The sequence below is a fragment of the Chelonoidis abingdonii genome, chromosome 1, assembly GCF_003597395.2.
Source record: "Chelonoidis abingdonii isolate Lonesome George chromosome 1, CheloAbing_2.0, whole genome shotgun sequence".
NCBI classification, from domain to species: domain Eukaryota; kingdom Metazoa; phylum Chordata; order Testudines; family Testudinidae; genus Chelonoidis; species Chelonoidis abingdonii.
In genome coordinates this window covers 15,355,417-15,374,859 of record NC_133769.1, presented here as the reverse complement: position 1 = coordinate 15,374,859, position 19,443 = coordinate 15,355,417, and the positions used below count along the sequence as shown (strand labels likewise).

Below are 19,443 nucleotides of genomic sequence, written 5' to 3'. Positions count from 1 at the left end.
TTGGAGACAGAAAGTAAGTTTGCTGTGAGTGTCCAGCGAGAGGGACTGGAACTGGCAGGAAGATGTCTGTGGGGAACTTGGGAATTGAAGTTCACTATTAACGTCAAGGCAAGGTTTTGACGTTAATAGGTAGATATTATACATGATACAAAGAACAGAACTGCTTTCCATGAGCACTGGGCCTTTTAGTTAAAAAGGAATTTCTGTAACATGTAAGAAATAACTTTATTTTAATAAAGTTGCTCCACTCACCTCCAGAGATGAAAGTGTCAAATATTATCTGGGCTCCATTAAAGAAATCACCAAACTGGGCCTCCCAAATTGGCAGTAACTTGGGGCTTTCAATACTCATTCCATACTCAAAACCAAGCACAGCTTCTTCAGACAGGGGGCTATTGCTCACCTAACAAAGAAAGAGAATTTGGAAAAGGTAGGTGGGTGAAACAAGATGTTTGAATTTGACTCTGTTTTTCAGAATCAAAGCATGCCTATGATAAGAATGTTTGGCAGGCACATTCCTAGGTAAGAGGCATTCACAAATCACCTTTTGGGGGGATGCGGGGGGGAAGCTATAAGGCTACTTCATAGTCTCATTCACCTCCACAGCTGATCTCCTCCCAGAAAAAAAAACAGAACCCCTCTTTCTCAACTATCCACAATAAAATAAAAAACTAAGAGCTTGAGTTGAATGAGTTGCTGAATTGATATTATTATCGACCTGCTCCCTGTAAGTCAGGCCACAATTCTTTTCACCTGCAGTCACTTCTATGGCAACAAGTTGTTAAAACAAAAAAAACCCCACAAGGCAACTCACCCATCCCAGTTATTAGAGAAGTGAACTGGAATTTTGCAAACCTGGGCTCTTCAAGTGACTGTCCACATGGATTCAACTCGTGATGTGCACATGCCCCGTGCGCATAAAATTAGAGATTCTTTTGGCCAGTGGTGTCTGTTGGAGCAGCATCTGCATTCTACATGTCCTCCTTACTCCCACTACCACCCAAGGACATAAAAGGCAGAATGGGCCTCAACCATTCCTCAGGTCCTTCTTACTGCCCATGGCAGCAAGACTGAACCCTCAGAGTCTGTCTTCTTCACTGCACATTGTGCTAGTATAGTTAGTGTCCTGCTACTTAGTTGTTTGTTAGTGCCGGTTGTCAAAAAAACAAATGACATTATATTGTAATGTGTGTCCATAATTTTTTTTGAGTAAGTTTCAGTTAGGCTAGACTACATCCATCCTTCCATTCAGGGGTGCTAGTAACATGGCAAAAGCTAAATATCTGGGATTCAAGACGTCTCTCATGCAAAACTTCGATGCCATGACAACACATACTTCTGGTGCCTGCTTTGCCTAGGAGAGGGATGCAGCCCAGAGCGAGGCTCCATATGTTGCCCCTTTTCTAAGAGAACTCAGAAAAGCTAGAGAAGTCCACCTGAAGCTGCTACTTGAGAGCACAGTACAAGCCTCCTCACAGAGAGAGAAAGGTCAGAGCTCAACCACAGTCATCTGGTCATTCCCTCTCCATTAGTACCCAGTAACCTCAGATGCCATCGCCTGAATAATTCCCTTGTTAGATCCTCAAGACCGATTCAATGGTCTTGCAAGTCAAGAGCCATTTTTCCACTTATCTATTCATGCAGACCAGAGGAGATACCTCAGATTTCTAGCAGGATCATTTTATTACTATACAGGATAGTGACCTCTGGTCTCAACAGCATCAAAGGTATTTACGAAGGGCTTGGCAGTTGTGGCAGCTTACCTAAGGAAGCAGGGAAGATAGGTCTACACATACCTCAAAGACTGGCTGGTTTGAGGAAGATAAACCCCACAGATGACCACTTTGATCCAAGTAACTTTAAAGCTCTTTACTTCATGGGCCCTGACAGTCAACAGAAAGAAGACCACACTAATTCTGACTCAAAGCATACAGTGCATAGGAGCAGTGCTAAATTCCAGGTCAGCGAGAGTTTATCTTCCACAGAAAGATTCTTGACAATAGTAAACCTCACCAAAGCAATAGTAAGAGCATGCCTCAGACTTCCGTGACACATGGTCTCATAGCTGTGTGATACAGTTTGCTAAAATTCCCCTATCCTCCATGCAAGGGTGGCTGAAATTAGTGTATCTGCCCAGGAGATATCATATGGAAATGATGGTTGCGGACTCAAGTCTTTTTGTTAATCTGGTGAAAAAAGCATTTTTAGGCATGCAGAGTTTCTCTGCACTTCTGCCTACCAAGACACTGACGACATATCTCCCACTGAGGGATGGGGAATTCCCCTAGATCTCCTCTGAACTCAGAGCCCATGGTCCCTTCAGGAAGCTCATCTCCACATAAACATCCTAGAGCTGAGAGCCCTCTGTCTGCCATGCAAACTGTCCCTACCTCTTCTCCATAGATCCATAAATCAAGTGTTGACAGAAAATACCACAATCACGCATGATGGTCTGACAAAGCAGAGACTACGTGGCTCTGGACTTCTTGCATTCCAAATCAAATCTCATCAGTAGCTCTGCACCTTTCCAGCCTTCAAAAACACATTAGAAGAACAACCCAGCAGACCGTTCTGAGACAGACTCAGTCCTGCAGAATGCCTTTTGCAAGAGGGAATTCCCAGAAATAGACCTATTTGGCACAGACCAGAACAAGAAGTGTCAAACATTCTGTTCCAGAGAGGATTTTAGCCCAGGCTTCGACAGATACCTCTCATATCCCTAGTACTCTGGGATTGATGTATGCCTTTGTGCCAATTCCCACAGTACCAAGGGTTCTGAGGAAACCAAGACAAGACACGGGACGTGTCATAAATAGATAGCTCGGGTTAATGTTTCTTTTACCTGTAAAGGGTTAACAAAGGGAACCAAACACCTGACCAGAGGACCAATCAGGAAACCGGATTTTTTAAAAGTAAGAGTGGGAACCTCTGAAGGTTTTTGGCTTTGTTCTCTGTCTTTTTGTTTTCCTCGGCTGTGAGTAAACAAGCTTTTCTTCTAAGGTAGCAAAGCCAAAGGCTGTTATTGCTCTTGTTTTTTGTTTACATGTGTGTTACTTGTGCTGGACTGGTTTAATTTTAAATTGGCTAAATTTTTTTGCGATCCGACTGTTTATTTCATTTTCTTATAAGCCATATCCCTGTATTGACCTCTTAATGCAGTGTTTAGTTTATAATCTATGTAATTTCTTTCTTTTTATATAAAGTTTTTTTCTTTTTGGAACTGGTTGAATTTCTTTTCCTAGTTAGGCAAGGGGATAGAAATTTCTGTACCAGGTATACTGTCTCTCTCAAAGGAAGACAGGGGGAGGGGAAACATTACATTCTGTGTTGAATTCTCCTATTGTCCCAGGGCGGGAAAAAGCTACGGGGAAAGAGAGAAAGAATCAGCTCTGTTCCCTTGTGCTTGAGGTTTGTCTCTTTGTGGAAGAAGGAGACAGGTTTTCTTGGTATTGTGATGTAAAGAGATTACATCAGGCCCTCTCAGTTAGCCCAGGGAGCAACGTCTGGGTGGGAGGGGGAAGGGAAGGGACGGGAGTTCCCTTGCCGGTAGACTCAGAGTCTCTGTCTTGGGGGGTCTTTCCAGAGAAAGTCTGGGGGACCAGAGCGAGGCAGGCACTGTAATTCCTGTCTGGTGGCAGCGAGATCAGACCCAAGCTGGTAAAAGCTTGGGGGAGTTCATGTTAAGCCCCCAGATTTTGGATAGAGGCTTTATCACAGGACAGGACTAATTATTACAATGATTGAGCTCTATAAGTCTGTTTAGTCTATCAAAAAGATGATTGAGAGGTGAATTGATTACAGTATGTAAGTAACTTCATATGGAGAAAATACTGAATACTAACGGCCTCTTTAGTCTAGCGGAGAAAGAAAAAATAAGAACCAACAGATGGAAGCTGAAGCCAGACAAATTCAAATGAGGTAAAAATTTTTTTTTCCTTTTTAAACAGTTAGAGTGATAAACCAATGGAACAAGCCATCAAGGTAAGTGGTGGACCCGCCTTCTCTTGATGTCTTCCTATAAGACTGGATGCCTTTCTGGAGGATGTGTTTTACTCAAACACTAGTTATTGGGCTTAGTACAGGGGTAATGGAGTGAAATGTTAATGGCCTGTGCTATATAGGTCACACTAGATAATCTAAAACTCCTTTCCAGTCTCAAACTCTGAATCATGATAGCTCCAGCATGTGCTGAACAGTTCTGTTATTTGGATCTGACAATCTCTCAGTTCAGCCCCCAATCACCTTACCTGCTCAACCTAGCAGTCATTCAGAACAGTTGTTAGATCCTGCACCTGGACCCAGCACTGTTACACCTGATGCTGGCTACATGACATCCATTGAAAGAAGCTGCTTAAAGTTCAGAAAATTCTCCTCCAAAGCAGGAAAGCCTCAAGCTGACTTTGCTTTTTAAGTGGAAGAGGTTGTCTATCTAGGCATCTCAGCACTAGCTGTCTTACTGGACTACACTCATTTCAGCAATACTGGGCTATTTAAGGTCTAGATTGTTTCAGGGCTAGTATCAGCACCATCTAGAAGCTATCAGCACCATCTAGAAGCTACATCTACACACTGTCCTCCTATTCAGGGCCATACTGTTTTCTACCCTACTGTGGCAAGGCTCCTTAAAGGCCTTATTCAAGTTTTTTCCCCTCAGTTTGGGAGCTCTCTCCCTCTTGGGACCTCAATATACTATTAGCAGAGTTGATAGATTCCCCATCTGAGTCCTTAGCCACCTGTTCCATTTACCACAATATATGAAGACTGCCTTTAATAGCCATTACATTCGCTCAGAGGATAGAAGAGATTCAGGACTTCAGGGTGGGCCCCCTTACCCAGTATTTCCTAAGGATAAAGTTACTCAGGTCTCAGTTCAAGTTTCTGCCCAAAATTGTTTCAGAATTCCATGCAAACCAATTTATATTCACCAACTCCTAGTTTTCTTCCCCAAAACTTCCTGCACCCCAGAGAATGTAACACTTGATGGATTAAGACAAGACCATCCAGGAACACACCTAGACTATTTGTAGCCTTTGCAGAAAGCATTAATGGGCAGGCAATATCCCCTTAGGGATAATCTATCTGCATGAGGACATGTTATGAATTAACCAGGCTAGATCCATTAAGCTATATTGGAACTTATTCCACTACAGCTCAGGCAGCCTCTGCTGTTTGTTTGAAGAGTGTCCCTATTCTGGAAATCTGCAAGGCAGTTATGTGGTGCCCACCTGACACATGCACTGGACACTACTCTTTGGTAGAGGCTTTCAGATAAGATCTCTTTTGGTAGGGCTGTCCTACTATCCTTGCTTAACTGGGACTCCTACTACCTCGCTCCGACCAAACACATAACTGTTAGTCACCAAGAGTAGAGTCTATGTGGACATTACTTGAAGAATGAACAACTACAAATTAATGCAAGGTAAGTTTCTTGGAGACGTGTTGTCCACATAAATTCTACATACCAACCTCCTTCCCAGCTACTACAGAGTCGTACTTCTGACATTCTGCTCCAGCAAAGGAACTGAGGAATGGGTGGGGCAAGGCCTTCTATTGTGACTAAGGCTAAGATTTTGTCATGGTTATTTTTAGTAAAAAATTCATGGACAGGTCACAAGCAATAAACAAAAATTCACAGAAGCCGTGACCTGTCTGTGACTTCTGCTGCTGTGGCTCCATGGTTTTCCCCGCCACGGTGGTGGCTGGGAGCTGTGGGGTTCCCCCCTCTGCTCATGGCAGCTGGAAGCTGCAGAGCGACCATATCTCCCAAAGAGAAAGAACGGGCCACCCCCAGCCGCTCACCTGAGGCATCCCCCACCCACCACACGAAGTCGCCCGTTGCCCAAACCCTGCTAGCTCCCCACTAGCCGCCAGCTCCTGAGTCCTGCAGCCCCAGGGGCTGAAGTGGAGAATGTCACAAAAGTCTCTAGAAGTCATGGATTCCGTGATTTCCATGACTTCCGTGACATAAACATAGCCTTAATTATGACCTTGTTTTGCAGGGTGGGGGGTGCAAGAAGACATCTCGGGCACAAGCATTGCTCCAACAGACACTACTGGCCAAAATAATCTGATCTCATAGGCATGGGAGTGGAAGTGCACTGAAAGTGGAATCCACAGGGACAACACATCTTGAAGAACCAGTTACTACACGGTAAATAATTGTTCTTTCTATTCCCAACTCTCACTTTGGCTTATTGTGTGACCTCGGGCAACCCAATTCATTTCTGAGGCTCAGGCTCCCCATTTATAGAATGGCAAGTTATTCACCTTTGAGAAGCAAGTTTTGCTTCCCAAAATGCGTTACCTGCAAATTATTATAACAATGCAAAGTCACGGACAAGTGATCTGCTCTATAAAGCATATAACATACCTCTAGAAAGCCTTTCTGATCCGGAGACAGATGATTCAGCGGGACATAGGTTTCATCTGTCTCTTGGCAAACCAACATTGCGTGTCGTTGGCTGAAGGTTCCTCTGCCAACATCCTGACCACTTAGTCGGATATTAAACCCTTTATCAAGTAAGAAACAAAGTAATCTTAAATAATCAAAGTCATAAAAGGTAGAGGCTATTAGTGATAACTGCTCCTTATTCAACAGTATCACTTCCCTCTTCAAAATCCTCTCTGGTTTCTCCTTATCAAGCATATCAAATTCAAGCTTCTTTTTCTAATCACCAGGGCTCTGTGCAACTCAACTTTTGCTTACACATCCCTGTACTCATTTCTCTCTTCTCTCCCACCACTCCCAAGGCTTTTTGCAAAGCTTGTTTCTTAACTCCCTAGGTATCCTTTCTACCATTCTTATATTTTATACTTCTTCCACTCCATTCCTCACTCTTACACCAAACATCTCTAGTTCTCTTGGGCCAAACCTTATTCCCCTCTTTCAAAGACAGGCAGACTTGGCTACACTTGGAAATGTGCAGCGCTGGGAGTTACAGCTGTGGTCATACAGCTGTGTAGGAACAGCGCTGCAGTGTGGCCACACTGACAGCTACTAGCGCTGCAGTGTGGCCACATTTGCAGCATTTGCAGCGCTGTTGGAGTCGGTGCATTGTGGGCAGCTATCCAGCGTTCAAGTGGCTGCACGTGCCTTTTCGAAAAGCCCAGGGGGTGGGTTGGAGTGATGACGGAGGTCGGGGGAGACAGAGAGAGGGATTTTGGAAGCAGCCCGTGACAGCTTCCTGCCTGCAAGTTCAAAAGCGGAGGGTGGGGGGGGTGATGTGACAGGGAGCGTCGGGAGACAGCAGAGAGTGGATTTTTGGACAGACCCTGTGAGCTCCCTGCCTGCAAATTCTGGCCATTTCCCCCACCCTTCTCTCACTCTAGAATGTAAACGCTTCAGACCCGATAAGCCCGCTTCTCCAACGGACTCCCTCCCCCCTGCCGTGCTGTTTTGTCTCCTCAAAGGCAAACTAACTGGTGAACATTCCAAAGCCTCGCCTCGGCTCGCTCCGCTGGAGCAAAGAGCAGCTGTGTTTTGGTAGCTCCGGGAGTACCTCTCCTGGTTTGCTTGTAATGCGGAATTCTCGGAATACCTCTTAATACCTCTGGAGGCATAACAGCATGGTGAGGTGTCCCCACTGATGAAGCAGCACTGACTCACCAGCGCTTGGATTCCTACCACCCGTAGTCAGACCAGGCAGTTATAGCAGCGCTGCAGCCAGGGATTGCAAGCGCTGCCTGAAGCTTTGTAAGTGTGACCACCGAGTAAGTTTGCAGCGGGTAACCCCCTCACCAGCGCTGCACTTGCAGTAGTACAAGCCCAGTACACACGCCCCTCCTATTAAGACTCAGCAATGCTCTCTGGACACTCCCATGTAAATACTAGATCGATGTGTTTGAACTCGTTTTTACGTTTGTGTCTGCATGAGAAATCTTAAAAAAAAAAAAAAAAGTACTGAGATTACTTCTGTGATGGTAAAGCATCAAATTTACTATCAATTATTAAAATTACTATTAGTTTACTTATGTGGTGGAATAAAAATTTGTACTGATATCTGCCTTCTACTTTAGAACTGGATGCTCTTGAGCGGAGACCTCCACTAGTGACAAACTGCTTAGCTATTTTGTAATGTTAATAAGTCTACATGAAGCTGGAGCAAACCACAAAATGCATGTGCCCTGTATGCAATGTAATACAAACCCGAATGCAGGCCTAGGAGGTGAAAAATTCAGCCTTACACTTCAAGTTACACATCTACTTATGAGTAGTCCCATTTATGTCAATGGGACTACTCACATGCTTAGCTTTAAGCACAAGAATATATGTTTCAGTGAAACAGGGCTTTATCCTCTGGACCCCGTAGTATCTATCCTACAAGTATAAATGGCACAAGAAGGTCACAGTTGCCTTTTTATTGGAATAAAGATGCTCCTTTATTGGGCTTTTATATAGTCACAACACTTGGAATTGATCATGAGATACATTAGAAAAGTCTTATGGCATATTAGATTGTCATTGAAGCAACATGTTATACTATCTGCTGTCTAGTTGCCTCTTACCTTGGCTGAGTAGTGAACCAAAAGCTAACGTTTCAGCTGTAGCCCAGTCCAACTTCGTGCCTTCCTTCACTTTCTGTATTCTTGCCTGAATATTTTTAGAAAAGTAGATCAGTGATTTAGCTTTGTCATTCTGCACCTCATCTGATGTTACTGATCAACCGAGATAGCTAGAAAAATACACAGAGCAACACCTCTGAAGTTTCATTAGTCACTATAATAGAGGGGCTTGCCCCTTTAAGAACTAGCAGCCTGGAGCTTGTCAGGTCTGTACAATTAGCCCTGCCTGCCACATCTGGGATGAGGTGTGGGGTTTAATTAGAGCCAGCTGGGTATGGACCAGGTGACTCCCCTTTAGCATCAGAGCGAGAGGCTCCTGGAGGGAAGGCCCTGAGCTCAGGAGAACTGCTCCAACTGGGAAGGGCTGGGAATAGCCTGCTAAGGCAGGAAGGACCCTGAAACACCAAGGGAGTTTGGAGCTGTGCCGAGCTGATGGCTGTAGGGAAGACTTGTGTTTATTTTTGAACTTTAAGTTCAAACTGTACTCTAAAGGAGGGCTGATATTGGACTTGATAGAGCCCTTCTGAGTTTATTAAGGAATCAAGAGCAGAAAAATCAGGTGGTAGGGCACTTGCAGGCCACCAGGGAATACCTGGGAGGAGGCCACTCACTGACAGTCACCTTAGACCCCAATCCTGCAATCAGTTCCATGTGGTGGACACTTGTGTCCATTCAGATCATCAGTGAATCATGGATCCAACTGCAGAACCTAGATTTTAAACTCCTTGGAGCACAGGTTATGCTTTTAATATCACAGTTTTTTGTTTATGTAGTTAGTGCTGGGGAAAGATGACAGATGGAAGATTTCCAGTCTCCAGAGCTATCAATCTATAAAACAGATTAGACAGCAACGATGCAAAATGGTCTCCAAAACACTGCCCTTCCAACATGCACCCAGATGTGGAGGGAGGTAGGCTAGGTCAGTCTTCCTGCTCATTCAACTCTTGGCCTCTCTAAGACTGCCTATCAAGGGCCAACCGATGCCAATAATCTTGTTATGTGGATGCATTTGCTTAGAACTGGGTTAACAACAAAATAAATTTAAAACCAACAACTTACCAGCCATCAAACATTAGTAATCAACAACCTGATGCACATTCATACTGGGGACCTAGGTAATAGACTCTATATTCCTTTACCAATCCTTGAGACAGTCTCCCATAAGATAAGTTTTTATTGCACTTAAGAATGTTTTAAAAAGACCTAAGCCAAGTTTGTTGAATGCTTTTTCTTCTAGTTCTTGCTTCTTCTACTCTATCAAAAACAATAAAGTGCCTATAAGTTTTTGGGAGGATTTACTCTGTATTTGTCTCACACACACTAAAAGTGGTCTAAGTATTCCTTTTGCATAAGCTTCAAATCAGCTTCATCATGGAAAAATTTCTTTTACAAGACAACGAGCTGTTGTGTCTTTAGTTGCAATGTAGTTGCATGCTTTGTCAGATTTCTCTCTACCTGTAACAGGTCTTGCTGTTTTTTTTTTTTTTTCGAGCTATGGAATAAGAAGCTTGATAACAATGAACAACATTAAGCCTTACAGACCTGTACATGCGTCCTCAAAAGATGACTGTGCATCTGGAGCTCTTCAGGCACCTCCACAGACTTGATGCCGATGAATTGCAGGAGTGGAAGAGGCAGGCCTGTGTCCCAAATGGTGATCCTAGCAGAGGGTTCCACCATGCCACTCCAGTGAGCTTGCAGGTTGGTCGAAGGGGGGCTATACATCATCATGTTGGCTAGATGATCATTCAGCTTGGAGTAATATGAAGTCTTTATCTCCAATACCTCATCCTCAGTCATGAGCCCACTGGCTATTAGACGCTCTGCATACATGTCTGGGATACTCTTACGGGATCTGTCAGGGAGGAAGTCAAACCCCACAAATGTACACTGTGCCATCACTGTAGTGACAAGGAAATACAACCTGTTCCTGCCAGCTGGCAGTATAAAAACTCATTCCAAGAACTGCAGTGAATGATCTGCTGGGTTACAATCATTCAGTTGGTGGCCCTCCAAAAAGTAAGGGACTGAAATTCTCCAGGACAACATGTGCTATATTGTTTATTATTGGAGAAGAATCTGTAACTGGCAGCGATGGTCAAAAAGACAGACTCACAATCGGAGTCGCACCCTAATAATGATAAACTCAAAGCAAATTGAGCTCAGACAAGGAATCTAAGTATTCTCTTCCACCAATGTAAACACTGCATACACACTCCATCTGAAGTGCCAGAATATACCGGCTAGCACATTTTGAAAAAACATTCTTTTTTGGAGTGGGGATAAAATTAGGGTAAGTTTTAGTGCTCATAAAAGAGAAGATCTAGCTGAACTGGCAGGAACCAGCTTACGCAGGCACTGTGCAAGCTTTCCACACACAGCTCTGCCAGTGGCCATCAGCCCTGATCTGCAAACCCTCCCCAAACAGATGTCTGTGTCCTGAACTCCACAGATGCTGATGAGCAAAGGGCAAACCAATAGCTATTGGGAAGTTTTAAAATGCAGATGGAATAAAATAACTTGTTCTTAAAGGGGCATCAAACTGCATATTCAAGCACTAACACTATCATCAGTAACGCCCAGTGTCTTTAATATGCAAAATGTCTTGACAGTGTGCTCCAAAGAGCACAGTCATGGCGATACCAGTACTTACCCTGCAGTGAACACAGATGCTGGTCAGCAATGGTGCACAGCAGGACAAAATGTGCTCGTGTAAACAAGGACCTTAAATTTCATATAGAAGCTTCTGTTAAAATGGAGGATAAACTGATCGTTACTGAAGCTGGTTTAAGCATGAGTTATATACCTTCCTTTGCTAGCATTAACCTACCTGATGATTTTATACATGCTGGGGTTGGTGAAGAATGGCTCATCGAGTTCATTGTGGCCCCACTGTCTGTAGCACAGCAAGTCTACTATCACATCCCTGCGGAAGCAGCGCTGGTATTCAACAGCTAATCGCGTCGCTCTGATGACTTCTTCAGCATCGTCACCATTTACATGGATAACTGCACACCCAATTATCTTACCTGAATAGAATTTCAAAGATATGGATTTATGAGTCAAACCTATGGCGAGATCGAACAAAGTGCTCCCTACCCTTTGCAATTACAGGCGAATGAGCACATGGGATATGCTCACTGGAACCCAACATGTGATCTCTGCTCAGTGTATCTGAGAGAGGCCAAAAAAATCCAGAGACAGCCTGTCAACGTGACCAGGGAGAAGAGTCGTTTTTGGTTGTTACAACTGCCTCGACCCTGTGCATGTATGCAGATGGGTCCATAGTATCGTTCCAGAGTGAAGGAAAGCTTCTAACAGGTTTTGTGCACGCAGTCCCTGGATCCTCTCATTCTGGATGGAACTTAAAGCCCACACAGGCTGGCAGTCTTTTGGTTGCATCTTGCTCCAGAAGAGAAACAAAATACAGTTTTCAACCTGAAGCAGGGTTTATCTGAAATCTATACAGCATTTCCTTGGTCAGAAGCAGTCCTTCCCCTAATCCACTCACGCTAGGTTGCTCCCAGCAGACCCTGGACAGGTTTGTCAGAATTAAAAAGTCTTCTCAAATAAGCAGAACAAAACCCCAAACTCACATTAGAGTTCCCTTCCCTCTGTGTGGCCACTACACTATCTAGGCAGCAAATCACTTAGTTCCCAGCTATTGGCTTGTTAACTTTCTTGGAACACATAAAAGGAAGTACATGCTCCAGCTATTTTCCTGGCCCGTCGGGTGAATTTTTTCCTCTCCACATAGAATACAGTTCTCTGACCTGACCACCCTCCAGGGACAAACGGATAATAAACCACATCACAACCAATACACAACAGGGAAAGGAAATCTAGAGATGTGAGCCACAAAACCAATGCAGGGAGAAAATGGAATGCAATTTGCTTTCCCTATCAGCTATCATGGGTCCACTCTATAACATCTGGTTTGCTAAAGCCATGAAACAAAGATTTCATGTGAAACGCCCAAGACATTAATATGTTTTTAGTTGTAGGGGGATATAATTAAATCTACATACATGGGAAGGATGAAGCATATACAATCTAGCTAATCAAAGCAGATTTGTGAACAAAGATAAATCAGAGAAAGCCTTTGTTGACCTTATTCAAGTAGTAGCATCAACCTCACATTTCAACCACTTCTTTGAACACACAAGTCCACCAGTTACACTACTATCACAACCAAGATACAGTCATGCAGTAGAACCTTGCTTCAATGCTTCAGAGACCCACTGTTTTTAAAAAAATTGTTTGTTGAATTCAAATGAATCAGCAATAATGTCTCATACATCACAAAACATACTTGAAACACTTGTCAAACTTCTTGCATTTGTTACTGATAAAACTTCACAATAGCCTCGTTAACATGCTGTAAAAATATCATGTAAATTTTCTCTGCTATTAAATCTTTGTCATGAAGTACATGAAAATTGTGTGTGTTTACATTATTATTAGCAAAGTGTATCTATTAACAAGTCCAATTTACCTAATTCATCATAAGTGTGGAAAAAGATTCCCTGGGATACATGAACACTAGCTGTGAAAACCAAAAGAGGAACTTGTACTTGACATTCACACTGGAGTTTAAATTTATTTTACACAGGTTACATAACCACTTGTCTGGTAACTCTTTTACACATACCAATATCGCTACAGTATAGCGACGATCTTCCTCGCTCTGGAGGAGTGGTGTAACCCAGCTGATTATTAACAATCAAATGGATGCTTCCACCAACTCTGAAATGTGGGAGATTAGAGAGTGTCAACGTTTCAGGAACAATCCCTTGACCAGAGAAAGCAGCATCACCATGAACCTAATTTATAGAGGGAGACAGGAAAGGATTTGTTAATAGCCATTGCTGAAAGAGAGGTGTCACAATGAGAAAAAAAAATCCATTACACAATATCTTTCAGAGTGATCATCTAGCCCTATTAATACCAGCCACTCACTCCTAGGTTAAATTAATAGATTTTATATAATCTTAACTCCAGTGAAAAGTCACGACCAGCAACTGTGCACATATTGGCTGAACTCTTATCTGCTTGGAGCAAACCTATAATCTCTTAAAATAGACTTTACTATTACAAACAGCATTATAACCTAACATGGTGGGCCAACTGTAACAATGACAGTCAGTAGTCTGCAGTAGATTTTCAGTAAAAGATCAGTGAACTAAAATAAGCCAGTCACCATATGATACACTGTCCTGCCCCCAAAAATTAAACATTGCAGGCCCAAGTATACATGGCTTCTGTCCACACTTCAGTAAATAAAGGCAGAGGATAGAAATACGGAGAAAGGATAAAAAAGGGATGAAAAACATAAGTGAAGTATTTAGAAGTAAGATAAAAGGTTTTTAAAAGGGATTGAGAGCTACTGAAGACCCTAAAATACCGTTAAAAACATATTTGAAGAAACTTTTTTAATAAATAAGTTACAAACAGCCCAGGTTTTTTAAAAAGTTGAAGACACCAGCCTCAATTATGGGTCTGCATTGAAACGAGATACTGTCTTTAGTTGCAGAGCTTGAAATCAAACTTCCCCAGAGTTCAGGGTGATTCAGACTGTGGTTCTATTAAAGCCTCTCTCTAGTCAAAATCATTAAAGATTAGAAGCTTTATCAAGCTGCTAGGTAAAGCCAGGTGAGAGTTTTAACTTCAGATTGAGGGTTTACAGTCTCAGGACCTGACTGATACTCTATAGCAGGTGCCGGCAACCTTTCAGAAGTGGTGTGCCGAGTCTTCATTTATTCACTCTAATTTAAGGTTTTGCGTGCCAGTAATATATTTCAGCGTTTTTAGAAGGTCTTTTTCTCTAAGTCTATAATATATAACTAAACTATTGCTGTACGTAAAGTAAATAAGGCTTTTAAAATGTTTAAGAAGCTTCATTTAAAATTAAATTAAAATGCAAAGCCCCCCAGACTGGTGGCCAGGACTCGGGCAGTCTGAGTGCCACTGAAAATCAGCTTGCGTGCCACCTTCAGCACACGTGCCATAGGTTGCCTACCCATGCTCTATAGATACAAATCCAGCCACAACACAATTGAAGAGAATGTGCATATGAAGCCCCGGTGACATGAAACCTCCGGATTTTAAATAGTTCTAATAAAACTTCTCAGTTCACCTTTACGAGCACGCACCACAGATAAGCAGGATTACTCATTACAAGAGAGACCTTCAGCATTCAGTCCCATTTCCACTCCTGACCATGGATGCTCCCTCTGCGTATTTAGAAATGAACTGTGGCAAGTTTCTGGCATCTCAGAAAGGATTTCACTTCTCGCTGTAGCTGTTTTGCTGCTCTCCAAAGCCTCCATTTTGCATGGTCCTACTCAATAGTACCAGCTTCATTCCAGTACATACACTAAAGCAACTGAAAAGGCTTGTTAGCCAATGCTCTGGTATCATCTTAAGACCTTCAGAGCGTCTCACTGAAAAAGGCTCCTCAAAACCGAGCACACAAGGTTACAGGACATTTGATATCTGAGAATTTAAGTCTCAGGGCCTCTTTCTACTTAAATCTTCCCACCTCAGTAACTAGCTAGCCTCCAGCCATGACATTTCATTCTACTGAAGAAAAAGCTTTTTGGGTCTTCCAGTCCACTTAAGGTACATGAAAAGGAAAAAACAATAAAATATAGTGAAACTCATGATAAACAATCACTCAGTGCACCAGCAAGTTGCTTAATAATCTTAACTAAAGGTTGAACCAAGTTATACTCAAGGATTTTGATGCTAATATTTTAACAAGGGTCTTCCACAGAAAGCTCTGACAATGAATTATTGCCACAGAAAAGGCTTCTTCAATCTGCGCACCAGGAGTATGAAAAGCAGAGTGCTCCCTCCTCTACTACCAAGGAAGGCAGCAACTCCACCTTGCAAGCAAACTTAACTCCTGCTGAAATTCTGTGTTACTGCACAATGCAGAATTTGCACAAAGTTAATGTTCCACACAGAACTTGTGATTCCCCCCCACCCGCCCAGGGCTGCCAGTGGGAGCCCAAGCTGCCTGAAGCTGCCAGTGGGAGCATAATTATATTGTGTTATTTTGACAAAATAAAATATGCACCATTTTAAAACACTGTGCACAGAATTTATTTATTTTTTTGCGCAGAATTCCTCCAATAGCAAAACTTCTCTTATGTGTACTTTGGTGTTAATTTTTACTTTGTATCTGAGAACTCCAGAGCACATTGATCGGAGAAAAAACTGTTCAGCTTCTGTGATTGGAAATGGACAGGAAGGGAATGAGAGACACTGTAAGACAGGCCTGCACAACATACGGCCCCTGGGCCGAGGCTCACTGTGCAGCCCGCGGCTGGGATTCAAAAGGCTCTGAGCTGCTGGCAGTGGCGGGGAGCCCAGAGCCCTTTAAATCCCAGCCACGACCGCGATTCATAGGGCTTTGGGCTGCCCGCAGAGATTCCCGGCAGCGGTTGAGATTTAAAGGGCTCCCCGCGGCTCCGGCAGCCCAGAGCCCTTTGAATCCCGGCCGCGGCTCCAGCAGATGGGCTGGGGCTGGGGCTGGGGCTGGGGCTGGGATTTAAAGGGCTCGGGCTCCCCTCAGCAGCAGGAGCTCTGGGCCCTTTAAATCCCTGCCCCAGCCCCACAAAGCTCCAGGTACCCCCAGCCACCAGAGCCCCAGGCCCTTTAATTTGCCCCTGACAGCTCCCAGCCACCTCTTCAGCTGGGAGCTCCTGGTTGATTTAAAATCAAGTATCACCTCCCCACCCCCAACCTTCCTTTTTGGCCCACAGCTGTTTTGGTGGGGCGGCACTGGGGAAGGAGGGTTTGTTTCTGCAGAGCTGGGCAGTGCTGGGGCGGGGCGTTTCCAGAGGGCCGGGAGGTCCTGGGGGAGGGTGTTTCGGCCCTCAGCTATTTTCTCTGGAGTAATGTGGCCCTCACCGCTTTATGAGTTGTGCAGGCCTGCTGTAAGGGATTATTTCTCAAGGATTATTTATTTGTTTTTGAACATCAGATACTTGATGCTATCTGGTGGATTCCAAAGGCAAAGGACTTGCTCTTCTGAAGCAATTTGATGAGCCTCTGAAATAAGTTGTCACTGGCAGGAATGGTTCAGAAGTATCCAGAGAAAGGGTGAATTCTATCACAGGCCAAGCTTCAACTAGACAACAACATTTTAATAAGGGGATACAGATTATATTGGAAACCACATCAAAGGGTCACGTAAAGCATGAGGCTGCCTGTTATCTAACTTATGGTATTTTATATGCCCCACTCTCTTATTATAGAGTCTGATTGCCTTGGAATCAGGAATGCCTCAACACCACTGTGAGCTAAGGAAACACTATTATTCCTCATCTGTAAAACTGAAGCACAGAAAGACAGTGACTTGCCCAAGGTCATACAGGAAGTCTGTAGCAGAACAGAAAATTCGATCTGGGTCTCCTGAGCCCCAGGCTCATGCCCTAACCATTGGTCCAGCCCTCCTGTCTCTACTGAAGGCAGGTCCCTTAGGCTATGTCTGTGCTATGGTCCTTACAGCAGTACAGCTATACTGCTCCAAAGTCTCCTGTGTAGCCACACTATGCCAGCAGGAGAGAGCTCTTCTACTGGCATAATTAAGCCACCCCCAATGGGAAGCAGAAGTTGTCGGCAGAAGAGCGTCTCCCGCTGACACAGCGCTGTTCACACCGGCGCTTTAGTTGGTGACACTTATATCAATCAGGGGTGTGTTTTTTCACACCTCTGACCAACGGGGACAAAAGTGCTAATGTAGACAAAGCCTTAGTGAAGGTTTCACTACCCAGTGGTCATTTTATTCAGAAGGAAGGAAGAAAAAAGTGCACATTGTGGGTGTCAAGGAGATTAGGCTATGGAAGGGAATCAGAGACTCTTCCATGGGAAGTTACTTTAGCCATTCCGCCCACCCCCAAAGAAAAATGGAAAAAATTAGAAGGCAGGAGGGTGCCTACTGGTAAATAAACTATTAGGGCATGTATGACATGGGGATGGGAATAGGGAAGGATTTATTTGTATAAAAGAGATGGATGGGGCTAGGGACTGGAATCTGGTGGCAAAATCTAAGGGGATAAACAAGAAATAGCCTCAATGGTATCAGATGTGAGCATCACTTTAAATTCTGCCCATGGCATTTGAGTCCTCCTGGAATTTACTGGGGTGAGGGGGAAAATGTATTGTCTCATATGCTTCTCAAATTTAGGATGTCCTTTGAAATACCTTGACACGAACAGGCTAGACCTAGTTGTTTTGGTAAAACAAGTCCTGGAGAAATAAGTTTATATATAGACCACCCAGCAATGTAGTACAGGATTTTTCTGGCAGCCTCCATATTACATTTGAGGAAGAAAAGAATAAAATAATGTTGGCTGATGTTTTAATTGCTGTAATTAAGATTTAAAAACTGATGGACTGAAATCTCTTTCCCATGGTAGTCACCTACCACTGTCATAGAAGTGCCAAGAGTTCTGTGGCACCTTATAGACTAACAAACGTATTGGAGCATGAGCTTTCATGAGTGAATACCCATTTCATCAGATGCATGTAGTGGAAATTTCCAGAGGCAGGTATAAATATGCAAGCAAGAATCAGGCTAGAGATAACAAGGTTAGTTCAATCAGGGAGGATGAGGTCCTGTTCTAGCAATTGAGATGTGCACACCAAGGGAGAAGAAACTGCTTTTGTAGTTGGCTAGCCATTCACAGTCTTTGTTTAATTTAATCCTGAGCTTGGATGGTTGTCAAATTTGCAGATATGAACTGAAGCTTCAGTAGTTTTTCTCTTTGAAGTCTGGTCCTGAAAGTTTTTTTTTTACTGCCAAGGTATGCGCTGAACCTTTAAATTTAAGTCTGCTATTGTGTGTCCACGGAGATTGAAGTGTTCTCCTACAGGTTTTTGTATATTGTCATTCCTAATATCTGATTTGTGTCCATTTATCCTTTTATGTAGGGACTGTCCAGTTTGGCTGATGTACATAGCAGAGGGGCATTGCTGGCCCATGATGGCATATATTACATTTGTAGACGTGCAGGTGAATGAATTGGTGATGGTGTGGTTGACCTGGTTAGGTCCTGTGATGGTGTCGCTGGTGTAGATATGTGGGCAGAGTTGGCATCGAGGTTTGTTGCATGGATTGGTTCCTGAGTTAGAGTTACTATGGTGCGGTGTGTGGTTGCTGGTGAAAATATGCTTCAGGTTGGCGGGTTGTCTGTGGGCGAGGACTGGCCTGCCTCCCAAGGCCTGTCATAGAAGTCTTCTTCTAATTAAAATCACCACAGCTAATTAAATCTTCACAACAGGTACAACCCCTACTTTGGAGAAGGGGAACCTGAGGCACAGAGAGGCCAATGGCCCGATTTTCAGAGATGCTGAGAAATCCACAGTACAAGAATCTGTGGGTGTGCAGTGCCACTGAAAGTCAGACCACAGATGCCTTGCTCAAGGAAAGAGAAGTCAAGGGCAGGTCTGGCTCACAGACCTGTGCTCACACCACTAGCTCACAATAGTTAGAGAAATGTCAAGATTATTTTATCAATGGCAAATTTTGAGTCAATTTTTTGGGGGGGGATGGGGAGGATGTTGTAACTTAAGAATATTTCCAAGGTTTAAAACAATGTCCTGCAGGTCAGACGTTTCCTTTGGTTCGGTTTCCTTTGGCCCACAACTACTCTGGCTGGTCACTAGTTTCTACACAATGCCTGGTCAGGAGGCCACTACTGCTTATCAGCTCAGTCTTCAATAATAGTCTGAGCCTTAAGTTCATCCCCTTCAGAAGTTACTGAAAAGTAACTGAGGCAAAGAGATGGGAAATTCTTAAGTCTCAGTCAGTGAGCGATGATTACAGAGAGATAGGTCAATTGGCCAGACAGTAGGAATCATTAAAAAACT

At 43.6% G+C, this 19,443-nt stretch overlaps 1 protein-coding gene across 1 annotated transcript in view; it reads right to left on the bottom strand.

Annotated features, from left to right (window-relative positions):
* Nucleotides 1-19,443, bottom strand: part of DHTKD1 (dehydrogenase E1 and transketolase domain containing 1) — a 44,845-nt gene that overhangs the window by 14,149 nt on the left and 11,253 nt on the right. The window contains exons 6-11 of the mRNA XM_032798302.2: nt 13,214-13,385; nt 11,393-11,591; nt 10,105-10,417; nt 8,506-8,590; nt 6,371-6,510; nt 253-403 (exon numbers count right to left, since the gene is read on the bottom strand). Coding sequence (XP_032654193.1) covers nt 253-403; nt 6,371-6,510; nt 8,506-8,590; nt 10,105-10,417; nt 11,393-11,591; nt 13,214-13,385 — 1,060 coding nt within the window. The remainder of the gene's footprint in view (nt 1-252; nt 404-6,370; nt 6,511-8,505; nt 8,591-10,104; nt 10,418-11,392; nt 11,592-13,213; nt 13,386-19,443) is intronic.